The sequence below is a fragment of the Salvia splendens genome, chromosome 16, assembly GCF_004379255.2.
Source record: "Salvia splendens isolate huo1 chromosome 16, SspV2, whole genome shotgun sequence".
NCBI lineage: Eukaryota > Viridiplantae > Streptophyta > Magnoliopsida > Lamiales > Lamiaceae > Salvia > Salvia splendens.
Window position 1 is genome coordinate 3,283,900 of NC_056047.1, and position 16,231 is coordinate 3,300,130.

At 32.9% G+C, this 16,231-nt stretch overlaps 1 protein-coding gene across 1 annotated transcript; it reads right to left on the reverse strand.

Annotated features, from left to right (window-relative positions):
- Positions 1–436: 436 nt before the first annotated feature.
- Positions 437–2,356, reverse strand: LOC121769950 (probable N-acetyltransferase HLS1). Its single transcript, XM_042166731.1, has 2 exons — positions 1,874–2,356; positions 437–1,770 (listed from the first exon to the last, which is right to left on the reverse strand). The coding sequence occupies exons 1-2, from the start codon at positions 2,066–2,068 to the stop codon at positions 730–732; spliced, it is 1,236 nt and encodes a 411-aa protein (XP_042022665.1). The 5' UTR covers positions 2,069–2,356; the 3' UTR covers positions 437–729.
- Between the last annotated feature and the right edge of the window lie 13,875 nt (positions 2,357–16,231).

Sequence of the window (16,231 nt, forward strand, 5' to 3'; positions counted from 1 at the left end):
AAATAGTTAAAATGGAGAAAAAGTAAAGTAAGAGAGAGAATAGTATAAAACGAACAACCAAATAATAAAAATAATACTAATACAAATCTACTTACATGAGTGTGCTTGTAGTATGTGATGATGTCACATCATATGACATGAAATCATCCAAAAAAAATTCTATAGAATGTTAAAATTTTTATTAGTCATGAGAAAACTTCTGCGAATTATTCAATGCCCATTGAATAGGTATTGAAAGAATGGTAAAGTTACGTAGCCATAATGTGGCTGGGCATAAATGATATTTCAGTAAATATAGGTATATTTGGATAATAATTATTTAATTGTCTCATTTAAATACAAATTGCGCCATTGCATAATTGTCACTAGCGACTATCCAAAAACAACATGTCACTAACAAAGACACTTTTCAAGAGATACATAAATATTGCCCAAATTTATCTCCATGATACGTCGCACTTTCGAATATATTACGAAAAGATTGCCACACCACAACAAAATCCCACATCACTAAATTACTAATATATCAAGAACTACATTCATTTACAGAAAAAGATTGGGATATTCCCTTTTTACAACAACAGCAACTAGACAAGAAAAAGTTTGATTCATATCCCCCCTATCCCATCTCCTCCACCACTACCACTAATCCACCACAATACTGATAATTATCAAAATTAACATATCATTACTATTATTGTCTAATTAGATGTATCCGAACTAAAAAGGTCAGAACTCCCTCGGATCGACAAAAATGGAAGTGCCAGGTGGCGACTTTGTCCAGTCACCGACAGAGCCGTCACTGTAGTCTTCCCCTAACCGCTTAATGCACCACAAATCCTCGGCGCACGATAAGCTTTCCCAGTGCGGAATTCCTACCCTGAGCGGCTCGCTATCCGCCACCTCCGTCGCCACCACACCGCATCCGCCGTCTTTCGCTAAGTTGTGGGCCCACCCGCATAGGGCCCGCATCATCCTAACCGCGTCCGGGCCCTCGCCGCCCAGCCCGTACAGAAAATAAAACCCGAATGGGCTGAAAACCTGCGGCACTGACGGCAGCCCAAGCCACGGAAAGGCCCGGTCAATGGCCCGCGTCGTTTTAAACAAGGCCCGCTTCACGCGCGAGGCGCCGCGGACCTCCAGCTTGTAAACATCCTTGCAATTCCACGCGCTCATCACCGCCCATGACTCCGGCGGGTGGGCGAGAAAATCGGCTGCGGAGGTGAAGGCGGCGGCGCCGCCGGGGAAGGCGAGGAAGGTGCCGAGATTGAGCTTGTTGTTTAAGACAGCGTCGATGTCGCGGGGGAAGAATTCGGTGGAGGAGAAGCGGCAGCGGTAGAGGGTTTCTGCGTCGGCGGTGGAGATTTTGACGACGGCGACGCGGGGGTCGGGGCGGAGGCGGTGGGCGAAGACGGGGTGGACTAGGATGGAAGGGGTGCGGAATTTGGAGTAGCCGCATTTGGCGGTGAAGAGGGCGACGGATGCATGGTTGTCGTTCTCCGTCGCCATGTAAGAATACTCGGCGCCGTTCTCACCGAACCACTCCTCGATCCGCCGCACCAGCTTCAGCCCGATCCCCATCCGGCGGTGGGATGGGGAGACTCGGAGGCCCAGCACGTAGGCGAGTTTGGCGTAGATGGGGATGGATTTGTTGGCCGACCTCGACAGCTTGGTGCCGCACGTGACTGTCTTGATGCAGCCACGTATCGCGCCCACGATCTCGCGGCGCTCCTTATCCTGGCCGCCGCCCACCACCACCAGTTCCGCCACCTGGTAAATGAATATAAATTCAAAGATCGTACTTAAATTGGAAATAATTTGTCTCAGACATTAACCACTCTACTACTAAGCCAAGTCAGGTACAGATACGTACGAGCATGAGATAAGCGGGGGAGTTGCGGACGCGGCAGATGGGGTCGCCTAAGAGGTCGGTGTAGAGGGAGAGCTTGCCGCTGGGGCCCACCTCGCAGCGGTTCTCCATTTGCTCGACGGCGGAGGAGTCTTTCTTCTCGTCGTATTCCCGGACGACGACGACGGCAACCACTTCTCCTTCGGCTGCTGCCACCATTTTTTTGTGTTTACGTGTGTGATGGGGAATGAGGATTTATAGAGGCGTTGTAGGGAAAAGGTTGTTAAAATCGAGGGTGGGATAACGTGTGGGTGAAGGAGGGAAATCCGTATGATTTTAAGGTAAAAGAGGAGATGAAGCGGGATGAAAAGGGCGGCGGCGGCGTTGTTATTGCGATACTGATCATCACCCCCTCTCTTTTTCGTGGGGAAAGTGATTCATTTGCTGCACTTTTTATACCTGAATTTGGGACTGCCCCTCGAATATACAAATATATTTCAATTTGTGACTGGGACTGCCCCTCAAATACAGAGTATTACTCCACAATGTATCACGATTCAATGTTTCATTTTCATTTCTTACGGATTTTAAGAATGTGAAGCTTATTTGAAAAAATAATTTACTGGAATTTGAATTTAACTTTTATAGTATAACAGTAATTTTGTAATGTAATAATTTATGGTCTATTTACAATATTTTCATAATGTATATATATAAAGTAGAAAAAAGTAAACAAAATTTGAAATCCGTTAATATTTTAAAATGATAAAAAATAAAACATTATGTGGTGTATTGAGTGCCTAATTAGAAAGAAAGAGGGGAGGAATACGGGGAGAGTATGAATTTAATCACAGAAATTGTTTGGTTAGTTGCATACATCCAATGATCCAAAAATAAAGTGAAATATGGGTTTTTAATTTGGTTAGGACGATTTGGGAGAAAAATCCAAAGCCAGCTTAAATTTCTTCTCTTAACATTGCTTTATTTACTCATATAGTCACTGTCTATTCTTTTGGGCATGTCCTTTCCCCACTTTCTCATCAAGATAGCAATAATATCTAATAAATTACTCCTCTATTAATTATTGATAATCATTACAGAAAATAGTGGTAGAAACAAATGGCGGCTGTGGCTGCGCTGCGCCATCTCTCTCTTATTTTAAGTGCGTGCGCGTGTGTATAAACTTGAGATTAAGGGTTACTATCACGATTCACGACCCCATTTGAATGATTGCATCTCTACTTTATGTGAATACAATTTCCATATATACATATATATCAATGATGATTTTATTATGTAACGGCCATGTCATATGATTTTCGCTATTCTTGAAATTTCAAACTGCTCATATCTATGCTTGTTCCACGTGTTCCCCACCCCAATCTCATTCACATAATTTCTACTTTTTTTATTTAGTGTTTAAAGTAACTTTATAATGATGGAAAACTTTATGAGGCAAATTTGAGATTTTAGTAACTTGATTTATAATATGGCAAATTTAGATTATTACAATTTCTCAATAATTTTATGAAGCAAATTCGAGATTCTAATAAATCGCTTTATAATTATGGGAAACTTAGAATATTACAATTTCTCAATAATCTTCTTAGGCAAATTCAAGATTGTAATAACTCGATTATCCATTCTATCGTTGTCCTCGTGTACGGAATTAGGTTGCATCTGATTCGTATGATTTCATTTGGTAATTAAGTGATGAAGTCGTCTTTAATTTCCTGTTATGGTAAAATTAAATTATTATTGACGGAGTATGAATTTTGGTCAATTATTAATGCAATTTATTTTAGTTTTAAAAATTTCGTCAATTTTTAATAGTATTGTTTTATTTTATTTTTACTTGGTGAATGAAACATATTTGAGTCCTATTTAAGACGAAAACATATTTGTGAAATAGCGGACGCATTTTTTATAGGAAAAAAAAAACAGAAACGAAAAATAAGAAACATATTCTAGACAAACACTAAAACAATTGGGCCCCAAAATACTACTACTACTTGTTCAGTTGTTTGTGAGTGTCGTTTACCCAGGGTCCCTCCACTAATTTTAATTCTAATTACATATCTAAAAAGAGCTTAATTAAAATTTTCGATCCCTTCACATTAGTATTTAAAATGTCATATTCATTTAATAAGTTAATTCTCTAAATTACAGCTTCATCTTAGTTTAAAATTTCGACTTATTTAATATTAGTATGACATTATTGTTGTTGTTATTACAATTAGACCACGACACGACAGCAGTTCAAACAAATTGCTGACTTTATATATTAGAAGTTAAGGTTGGCCATCTATAAATTTATAATATATGTATGTACAAATTTAAATATATGGATAGACTTTTGATGTATATGAGATGTGGGTGTGATTAAAATAGATATTCCATGACGTTAACATCAGCGTTACCCCACTAAGAACTATCACATAATTTGATGGGAAATACAACAATAACAACAGCAACGTGGATGTGAATATCCACTCGCACAAAAATTGTCGGACCCCAAATCCTACCAATATCTAAATTCAATTTTCTTATATTAATCTAGACATAAATTCATAAAATATATTGAAAGGATTAGGTGTGCAAATATGAAATAAATATCAAAGTTATTAAGTGACAAATAAATTAATTTGGATTATTTTTATCTATTTTTCTTATCGTTCAAAATAAATTATTTTTTATTTCGGAGCTTGTCTTGTTTCATTTGGTGTTATTAATTTCTCATTGTAATTATTACTGGATTTAATTCAATCGCCTGATCATGAGATAATAGTCTTATAGATTAGTGATATAATAATGAATTCTAATAAGAATAAATTCCGGTACTACTAAGTCTCTAATTGATAATTACTAGCTAATATAACAATTACAATATAATTTCCAAACATATAAGTAAATAGAATGAGAGATTGTACCAAGTAATATTTTTCTCTGCATCTTGAAGTAATTTCTTAAATTTTCAATCAAAGAAAGTCTTGTAGTACTACAATATAAATGTAGACGATTATACAACAATTATTATGTACGTCAAGAAAAAAAATGTAATTCAATTATATCTGATTTTTTGTTTATCTTTACTGACAACTTCTTTTATGATTTCATCCGCTACAAAGTGGTGGTGGGATCACCTATTTTATTTATTTAAAAATAAAACAAATAATTGAGCAACTACAAATAACTTAGTAGTTTTCTCCTTTCTTTCACGTAGATATATATAGTTTATTGTTATGTGTATACATGGGAGTATAAATTAGTACTAGTAATTTTTATTCGACCAGTTAATCTATCCATTAACATCGTAAACAATTTAAATATTCTATTTGTCTCAATCAGTTTAAGATTATTTTATTTTAACGTCGCAAAAGCTTTGCTTGTAATTTGATAAATAAATTCTACTAGTCCAAAATTATAGTACAGACAAAAAGTTAGTTCCTAGATTGCGATCGACACTTCCAGATATTTTCCTAGAAAGTTTCATAATATTTTTTTAATAAGCTAAGCAACGATCGATCAATCAATAATTGCATCTCTTTTTTATCAAGTCGTATTATAAAATTAATAAATCAAACAGTTATTTTCACACTAATATATTATACACATCGAGATGCTTCCTTTCATCTTCAGTGAAGGACTACATAAATTTCATTAGTGATCGTACAATAAATAATTAATTTAGTCGTCGTCATATATAATTAAATACATAATTAACAACAATTATAATACTATAGCCCCCACAGCCACTCATCAGTCACTATAATGAGTGTGCAACTGAACTAAGTTTTGAAAAAGAAATACTAATAAATTGTCAATTTTCCAACTAGGGATTTTATTAGTTGAGTTTATAATTTAATGGTGACGTGGACACTTCCTAAAATTCCCAATCATTGTCAAAAACTATTCAATGATTAATGCCTTTAGGTTTCTAAGAAATTAGATGTGTATATGTGTGATCATTATATTTTACACTACTTGTCCACCCCATTATATGTTTATTGTGGAGTTTCCTAATGGGACATCACTTATTGTTCCATGAGCATTGTTTTTTTTGTTTTTTTTAAAAACCTTTTCTACTTTTTATACAGAGTGTTTTAAACACTCAGTAAATACAGTAGTAATTATTGATTGGCGCAACATATGATACATTCATAAAATTGTTGATTGTCACAACGACTTTGATTTAATTACGATATCGTAGATATCAATAAAATTGAAATTTGTAACAGATAATGGCCTAAATTTCGTGATTAGAAATAATTATATATGCACACTAGAAGCATCTCCCCTTCTAATATGGTGGTGAACATAATTCAAAAGTACTAAGTAGTGCTCGCACTAATTAGAGGTAAATGAATTCTACTATTTGACAAGATTAATGAATCTTCAAAATAATCCATAACCAATATAGACTAATGAAATTTCCATCCCACTTCTCTATTGTGCAATATTGCATTTCCTATTAAATATATACATGACACCTTCTTGTTGCAATTGATTAGATTATAGTAATTGACCTAACACCATAAAAAGAAACGAAAACGACCCTTATAAGATGCCGAAAGAATACAATAATTACCATAATTGACCACCATTAATCTTTGTATTAGTTCTTGACAATGATTGCAACTTCTTCAATGGTGAGGGTTAATATCAACTTCACTTGTTCTCACCCAAAATTTCTTCTTTATCATGATTCTGTCTCAAAACTTTTTAATGTGTTGGAATAAGGAAATTAATTAATTGGAGAACAAGAAGGCAATGGATGAAGATATGACAAGAATAAAGAAGGAAAGCAATTAAAGATTATGGAAAATCAAATACAAAGGATATTAGTATAATTAGAATATATTTTCCATGTATAGCTAGAATTAGAGCCTATAAAAGGTTGTATAACCATTGAGATAATCAATTCAAGTCATTCACAATGTAGTCTTTAAAGTTCTCCCGTCTTTTACTTTCCGCAATAATCTTTTATTTTTCGCATTGTATTTTCTAACATAATGCTCTTTGAAATAGTACTCATTTTTTTATTATTTCATATAAATAAATTTATTTTTTAGGTGCATGATGCGTGTGTGTTCGATCCATCATAATAGATCGATTAGAAATTGAAGTGGGGGATATAATGATTCCAAAAGGAGTTTGATATGATTAACGATTCACTTTTAATTATCTTATATTAGCATTTTCTGATAAACTAATTTAAATTCAAAACTAATCTCACAATAGACATTATCTTATACGGAGTAATTTTTTATGCAACACAAGCACGACATATATAATAATATACTATATCATCAAACTTCAATAGATTATTGTCCAATTTTATTATGTTTATGTAACAAGTTCATATAATAAAACTGTTTGGTTTTCGTGTAGCCTAATAATTACATTAAAAATCAAGAGCCAGCTTGAAAATCTAAAACATTATTTATTTAATCCAACATAGTAATAATTGATAAGTATACTACTTACAATGATATATTCTTGTAAAGATATTATATTTTTGCATTGTTTAATTTTACTGCAATATGAAATTTTAAATTTAAAAAAATATAGATTATGTTTTGTTTATATTTGAATAAGCTAGTGAAGTATTAATGATGTTTAAAATGTATTATTCATATTTAAACTTCGAACTTTTTTTACTACACAATTATTTCAAACTTTAATAGATAGGAAACAAGTCAATTTGTTCTTGACAATATATAATATGCAGAGGATGATATCATAAACAGATACCTCTAGAAATCATGAGTAATTATGTTTCTTTATACAATCAATAATGGCTTTGTTCCTCAAAAAAGGTAATGGTGTTTGTACATGTTTAACAAAAAAGTTGGAATTAATGGTCTCGAGGTATAGAGTGGCTTCAATCTTTCATCAGAATTAGAAACACTATTTAAAGTGTGAACCCACCAAAAAAGGATTTGCTATGATCCGAATTAAAAAAAAATGTTGGGAAAATAATAATAGTAATATGATAAGGGGTTAGGGACCACATAAAAAGGATTAAATATGAAACATATATATGAAGAAGGCTAGAATTAGGGACAAATAGGTAGACAAAAGCCTCGGTTTGATAATGGAGGGGATATTGTTCCCTTACAAAATGGATTACTAACGGATCCAATCATATTCCAACTAATAAACACCAAAACATTTGTAGGCCCACTCATATCATGCAATTCCTATGTCACCTATTTATTATTCTCCCTCACATGAACTTGTTTAACAAAAAAATACATACATATATTATTGTTATATTCAGAATTCGAATTCAGGTCTGCATTCATCCGGTAAAACATATGCATCCATTGCATATCCTTACGATTGAATGACTGAAAATAGTTCTCGATCTTATAATAACATAGAATGGTAAACAAAAAACCATTTCAAGTGCAATATATTTAGTTTTCATAATAAAAGATACTTATAGTTTTTGTCAAGTGTTTATTCCTACTTTAAGGTGGAAAGAGGTGTAAATGAGGTCTAGTTCACATGGAAAATATGAGGCACCATGAGACTCTTCAGTTCTTAGTGGGAGGTCTTGGGTTTAAATCTTATTTGCTTGATGGTGTAGTATATTTTTCATCTTATGCGGTGGTGTAGTGGTCTCGTCTGCATGTTGTATTCATGTGTAGTGGAAAAAGACCATGTATATTTTCATAGGGATAATTTTTATTAAAAATAAAAAAAAATAGAATATTGATTTTTTTTATATTAAAGATAACATTTCATACGAAATTGTGTAACAAACTGAAAGCACGCACACTTATATTGTACTCCCTCCGTTCTAAGATATTAGACTCGTATACCATTTTGGGGTGTCCCAACATATTTGAGTCATTTCTATTTATAGTAAAAATATGCTTTATTACCAGCCTCACTTACACCACTAAACAACACCTCATAAATTCTTGTGCCAAAAGAAATGAGTCTAATATTTTGGGACGGATGGAGTATTAATTAACTTCTTTACTTATTAATACCGTTTGATCAAACTTTTGCATTTAAAAATATACAGACCCAGTTTAATATTTTATTGTTTCAAATTTCATCTTATTTTCATGTTTTATAAATTGAATAAATGGAACTGGAAGTAGAGCTCTAATGACTCCAGTCAGAATTCCTTCCTCGATAATGGCCCATGAGATTGTTCATGATTATGTTAATTACGGTAGACAAGAATTTAGAATCAAATATTTCTTGTTTAATTTAGAAAAGGATCTTGTCTATGATTAAAATGGACAAGAATTTAGCAGGAAACAAGGCTTTGTTTAAGAAAATGATCTCGTGTCGACCCCAAATATTGAAGGGGGTGTGGCTCGATGAATGATGCGTGAGCTCATTACAGTTAGTTAATTATAGGGATGTGGGAATTAACATTAATAAACTAATCTAATTAATCCACAAAGATTACATTATTTAATTCTTAGTGCTTTGAAAAATTATTACAAAAGTATATGGTTGCTGGAATTTGGTCGATTCTCTACCTAGCTAGTTGCTTGAATATTGTCAGGAATATCATTTTGACCGGCAAAAACTGGTCTCCCCATATTAGAAAATTGACTACTCAAGAACATGAGCATTGTTTTTTTTATTAATTATTTTTGCATACTTTCGTTGTATTATTTAGATTTTCTTATTAGGGATATTTTTTGACAATAGTGAATTCAGATATCGTAGCTACAGTGTAGCAATATGTCCACTTTGGGCGACAAGCATTACTATTTATATCCTTTATGGGGCCTATGTAAAATAAAAAATTCAAATAAATATTAATTAAAGACAATCATAGTTGGAGCCAAAAGAAGGGGTGATTTTGTGAGTTAAGTGGAGAGAATAAGATAAGAGAAAGGAAAAAAAGTAGAGAGTGAGGTGATTCTGTTTTTAGAAATATGTAATTTAGAGTGAGACATCCCAAAAAGGGAAATTGTTCACTTAGAGTGGGACTACGGGAGTGAGCTATTAGAGCAACATAGCAGAAATATACTAGGACTATACGATCCACAAAAGATAACCATAACTCAATAACAAAACACCAACAAACCAACCAACAAGACGCCCTAGCTATCTAGAAAACCAAAAGCAACATAGAAAACCAATCGCATTATGGAAATGAGTTACACAAATTTAATGAACTACTCCACTTATCAATTGGTTTTAAGATCGAATCTCATGCAATTTTATCTTAATATTAGATCATGCCACCGACTATGAAGCTGAAACTTTAACTAATCCATCAATATAATTGGGCCATAACAAAAAATACTGACCAATCAGTATATCTAGGCTTCAAAATGAAACAAACAAATACCACACATAAGATTTCTATTATTGAGAGTTTGAGGGTTTCCATGATATCAATTGTTGAAGTTTGATGTTTCCTTGTATTATGATTTTTGTTACCATAGGCTATTTATTTAAGTAGTATTGTTTAATTTTCTCCTATAGTAGTAGACATATATAGGGTAGAAATAAACACAGTAATCGAGTGATTAAACTGGTAAACACGATTAGTTGGTCTGTCACATGCATGCACAAGCAATAACCCAACCAACAACGTAATCAACTTCACTAATCTCGAATCTACTTACTAACATATTGCTCGACCAAATCATCAATGCCAACTTTATATAATTCAGTAATTAGTCGTCATGTTCAATTCGTATTCCCAGAAGGATATATATACAGCTTCGCATGCTGTTCACAGAGTGAAAACAACAGTTGTAAAAATAATATTTTAGATAATAAATGCAGTTATTGTGTCTGAGAAATGAAGCAGGGGGGGAGTATTTGGAGCTGTCATTTCTGGATATATCTATATATATGAATATAATTTTGTATTTTTGTGTGTTTAGGGCAGTTTGTAGCCTAAGTATCCGACATTAGGGTGCATTCCTCGTTTAGTCGAATCCCTATTATTATGCTCCCTGTCGCCTTCTTTACAAGTCACATTTCATGGTCACATTTTATATTTTTCTCACCATAGATTGATTTTTTTAGATATATTTCTAATTAATGCTCCAAGCATAAACGCAAATGGATGCACTACACTGAACATGTTCAACCATTATCTAGTATCTCTCTCTTTGAGAGAGATCGTGACAGATTCTGATGTCTCACGTCGATTGTGACGGGAAAGACAATTGGTATGAAGTCTATAGGACTAACTTTTTAGGAAGAGTTCCCCGATTTGGTGTGTAATGTTAGTGTTTTCATTGATAGTCGTAACAACTTAGAGTGGTGGTCTACGGAAGATGGTTGTGACCAATGCATACTTTTGGGAGTGGACTCATAGTGGTGGTGGCCTAGTGTGAGGTTTATAAACCGAATGTGTTCTTTATCCTAAAATACTAGTCTTTTGGGATATGTTCTCATATTTGGTGTAACAGAGATTCTTGCCAACTCATATTAAGAAATTATAATCAGCTCTTTCTCATAATTGACTATTGTTTTAGGATGTATTTTCTTGTTTGATCTATAACAAAGATTCAAAATACTTTCATAATATTCAGACTACTCTTTTGGGATAAGTTATCATGTATGGTCTGTAACATAGATCTGGTCTAGACTAGTCTTTTAGGATGAGTTACTTATGTTTGACTTGTAATAGAGATATAGTTTTAAGAGATGAGTTCTCATGTTTGAACTATAACAAAGATGTCTATAAAAGAGATGTAGATTTTTATATTCATGCTAGTTTTTTGGGATGAGTTAACCTTGTAATATAGATCCAATTTTAAGCCTATAACAGAGATCTAGCCTTTTGAGATGAATTCTCCTATTTGCTATTTATGTAACAGAGATCCGAAATATTTCCATATCGCAGCCGTATATATTCTTAAGTTACAAATGATATTCGAGTTTCAAATATATGTTAGTAAGATTAGCAATGTACAAAATAGAGGATCTCTTGTGCAAACGTGTCCCTTTAGGGTTCTACCAAACCCTAATAAGACATGGTCCCTACTGACTGCGATGATAAACTAAAATCAAAGAGGAGACATTAAGGGACCATTTTGTTCATATTGTTAGGCTTGAATGCATGTGCCATGGGTCCTTATTTTGGTCAATTAACAACAACTTGTTTTAATTATAATTTTGTAAAATAAATTCTTGGGGCTTGGAGTCGTCCAAGTTCTCTTCTGCGCTTTCAGCTGTCTGTAAAACCTCATCTCAATGTTGTCTTTGGTAATTTGGAATTTTGTTGGAGTTAATTAATGCATTTTACATATTAGTTAACAAGTGAAGTCGAAATCTAAGAGAATCGTAGTTCTTTTTCTACTATATGTATTTAATTTTTCGATAGTGGTTTTTGTGTGATTATAGGTGGAATAAGGGTTACTGGAATAAATGTTCCATGCATGAATATGTAATTCTATATATATTCGACTCTTCATTGTGATTATTGGTGCTTAAATTATTTTAACAACTATGGCCCATATAAATAGGAAGAAGGAACTCAAAATATTACTATATACATAATGCGATACAAAAGTTTAAAAAATAAAAAGTATGTTGACAATTGAAGGAGCTAGAGAGGTGCTAATAGTTTGTTTAATCAAATCATATTTTTATGACCCTTCCAGCTGGGTCCATCAGATAAATATGGCTTGTCAACTTTTCCTTTTTATTAAAATGGTGTGTAAACTTTCTATTTGACCTTTTTTTAGTAGATAGATATTATGTCCATCTATAAATCATATTAATTTTATAATAAAGTTAAGTGAAATGATGTAGTAAACGCATTGCTCATTTTCTTAAAAAGAAAAGGCGAAATAGGACTTTATTTTACGAACTTTGATTAGTTAGCCTGGAAGTTGCGACTAACAAGCATAATCAACTTTGAAAAACACATCATCTAAAATGTGGCTTTAAAATTTAACATTGTGTATATACACAATATAAATGATCAAATAAATTTAACCCATTTATTAATAAAAGATAAATTTAAATATTGATGTTTCAAGTGTATATACTTTCTCGTCCACTCAAAACAACAAAAATAAAACACAAAACTCTTAGTTATATTTCATCTTTTATTTTATTTTCTTCATTTAATAAAACACAAAACTCTTAGTTTTATTTCATAATTTTACTAAACTGGGCATGAGAGTTTTAAAATAATTATTTTAAAGGAGCATCATAATTTTATTAAACTGGGCATGAGAGTTTTAAGAGTATCTGTTCATAAACTCTCATGCCCAGTTTAGTAAAATTATGATAAAAAAGACTAAAGGAGCATTATGCAGTATATAATTAAATACTCTATAAAAAGCATTACTACACACATTTGCATACATAAATAAACATTTGTTGGAGAGGTGGAAAGTGGTGTCAAGATCATTACATATCACAATATTAGAGTATCGAAAAAGACAAAAATGGTGTGATTCAAAGAAAAAGCATGGGATATGAGTTGTTCCTTAGGGATAAGAACAAATTCTTTAAATCCCATCTCTTAATTTTGGGCATTTCCATATCCACCATCATCCTTCAATATCATTCATAATTGCTAAACGCATGCTTAATTCCTACCTTTATTCTTACTTGATAGTTGATACTCCCTCCGTCCCACGTTACTTGAGGCGTTTCTTTTCGGCACGAGATTTAAGAAAGTTGTATTTAGTGAGTTAAATAAAGTAGATAACAGAATAAAGTAAGAGAAAGAAGAGAGAGTAAAGTAAAAGAAAGAATAAAGTAGGTGAGATTATATGTTTTGTTTTTAGCCAAAAAGAGAAATGACTCAAGTAACTTGGGACAACCTAAAAAGGAATACAACTCAAGTAACTTGGGGCGGAGGGAGTACTTAATGTCACAAAGTTATGCATATTCTTTATTAGGGCTTCTCATAACAAATGACATATTTTATCTTTTCAAATTTCAAATTTTATTTTATATACTTGATTCTTTCACTCGAAAGAGCTATTTCTATTGTTATTTATCGAAATTGTGATTTTTCTTACTCAGCATCTTACTTTATTCAAACTAATCTTAATATTTTCGGACGAGTTTCGTATTCTGGATCCGTCGGTAGTATCAACAAGAGTTGTGAGACAAGACGAACTGGTGATGAAAAGACGAAGAAGCTGTAGAATGAAAAGAACCCCACGTAATCTGAAGCTAGACTAAGCTATCTACACGTATATACATACATGTCTTCATGCATGTATATATATGACATAAATAGGGTATGTAGGTAAATGTTTGATTTGAGAGAGTGGGGGAAGCATGCTCAGTGATATATCTCTATCAATATCCCCACCATCAAAATCCATCTTTCCATTCTTTTTTCCAAATAGTATTTACTTTTGTTTTGTTACTCCTTTTGAGCTTTTACTCTTTTTTTATTATTTTTGCCCTTTTTGCTATGTGTACAGTACATGCAAGTGTTCAGACAATGATCCTTAACTCAGTCTGCAAAAGTTCGACTGATATATTTTATTTTATTATATTATTTTAAAAAATTGGTATAAATGGAATACTCACGTAAAAGTAATTAAGCTCTAGACAAGAATTAAATATGTGGCCTCATCACCCTATAAGTAAATGCGTCTTCTCTATTTCTTCAATTAATATTTGAATAATTTAGTTCAACATACAAAATTACAAATATAAGGGTTCATTTAATGATTTTATAAATTGTTGCCACTTCTGAAAGTTTTCATTTTGAAAGTACTTAAAAGCTTATGTATTGTTTCAAATTCAACATACGTACCGACAACTAATTAAAGATGAATGCGAATCTCCGATCACAGGAATCAAACATGCGATGTACATTTATACAGATAAATTTATGCAACGTCATATTCAGGTTGATGGATTTTGATGTGATATTGTATTTAAATAAATTTGAATGATCGATCGAGATACTAAATTGACACTTAAATATTTATGTTCCAAAGTTTATCGTGGTGTTCATCATTTTCAATTCACTGTCTTTTTACTGTAATATGAAAAAAATGTACTGCATGTAAAAGATACGTAGCTTGTTGCCTAAATAAAGTGATTTATAAATAAAATTACTTTTATTATTTTGTTAAAAGTTGGAAATATGGAGTTGGGATTGAAATTGGAAAGGGAGATGACAAATTGCAATTTTTTTACGGTGCTAATTACTTAGATCCCTACAGCTATGAATTTTATTAGAGTAACTTTTTTATAAATAAAATAATTTGCTAATAATTTAGTATGAACAGCTAGAGATGCCCAAGGTTTTCGGTTCCGGCGGTTAACCGCGGAACCGTGACTTTTTTCTTGAACCGGAACCTCCATATTTTGAACCGCGGGCCGATTCCGGTTCCAAAATTTATGAACCGAAACCGTGCCGGAACCGCCGGTTCTGGACGGTTCCAAACCGAAACCGTGAAAACCGTGAAATCTAGCCTGAACGGCGATTTTTCGCCGGAAACCGGCGGTTCAGAGCCGTGAAAAATCGTGAAAAACCGCTGGAAAATCGGCGGTTCAAAACCGGAACCGTGAAATAGCCTCACGGTTCAGTTCTGGTTCCACATTTCTCAAAACCGAAACAGGCGGTTCCGAGCCGGAACCGCCGGTTTAAGAATCGTGGGCATGTATATGAACAACAGTGTATTGAGAATTTATAGTACCTTCATAATATCGTGCTTTGGGCCTAGTGGGCTCGTTTCTGAAATTGGGCGGGCCATTACACATCATATAGGCTCGGAACCGCCGGTTTAAGAACCGTGGGCATGTATATGAACAACAGTGTATTGAGAATTTATAGTACCTTCATAATATCGTGCTTTGGGCCTAGTGGGCTCGTTTCTGAAATTGGGCGGGCCATTACACATCATATAGGCTTCAATAGTGATTTAATACGACCTACTTCTTTTATGGAACAAATTTCACAAATTTTAAAATTGAAGAAAGAGAAATTTTGGATGAAACAATGCTGTCAGAAAACCGTGTTTCTTGATATACTCCTTTTCTCCCATTCAAAGTAAAATATTTTTTGGCATAAACTTTTATGTAATGTTATTTGAGCTGTGACCCAAAATAAAGTAAAATGAGTGATGTTTTCATTTAAAAATATGTGTTACTTTGAGTGGGGACAAAGAGATTATATGCAAATATATATTAACCATCATTTCTATATAATCACTACATTTAATAGTACTATTATTTATTTTATTCTGTACGTTTAGTTTGATTTCAATGCCTTTTACTTATAGCTATAGATATTAATATTAAATTTACAAATATTATAAATATCTATAAATTTTATAAATATTAAAGCTCAATTTACTTAATTAATTCTTTAGAATTAAATAAATATCTAAAATAAAATATATACTGCATGTAAATATAGATATTGATTCAGTACTGTTGCTTCACCCCCAC

Bases quoted from the DNA above. Each gene is read 5' to 3' on its own strand.
- LOC121769950 (XM_042166731.1), bottom strand. From the start codon at position 2,068: ATGGTGGCAGCAGCCGAAGGAGAAGTGGTTGCCGTCGTCGTCGTCCGG. The intron at 1,771-1,873 runs GTACGTATCTGT...TTCATTTACCAG, and splicing joins CCCCCGCTTATCTCATGCTC to GTGGCGGAACTGGTGGTGGT.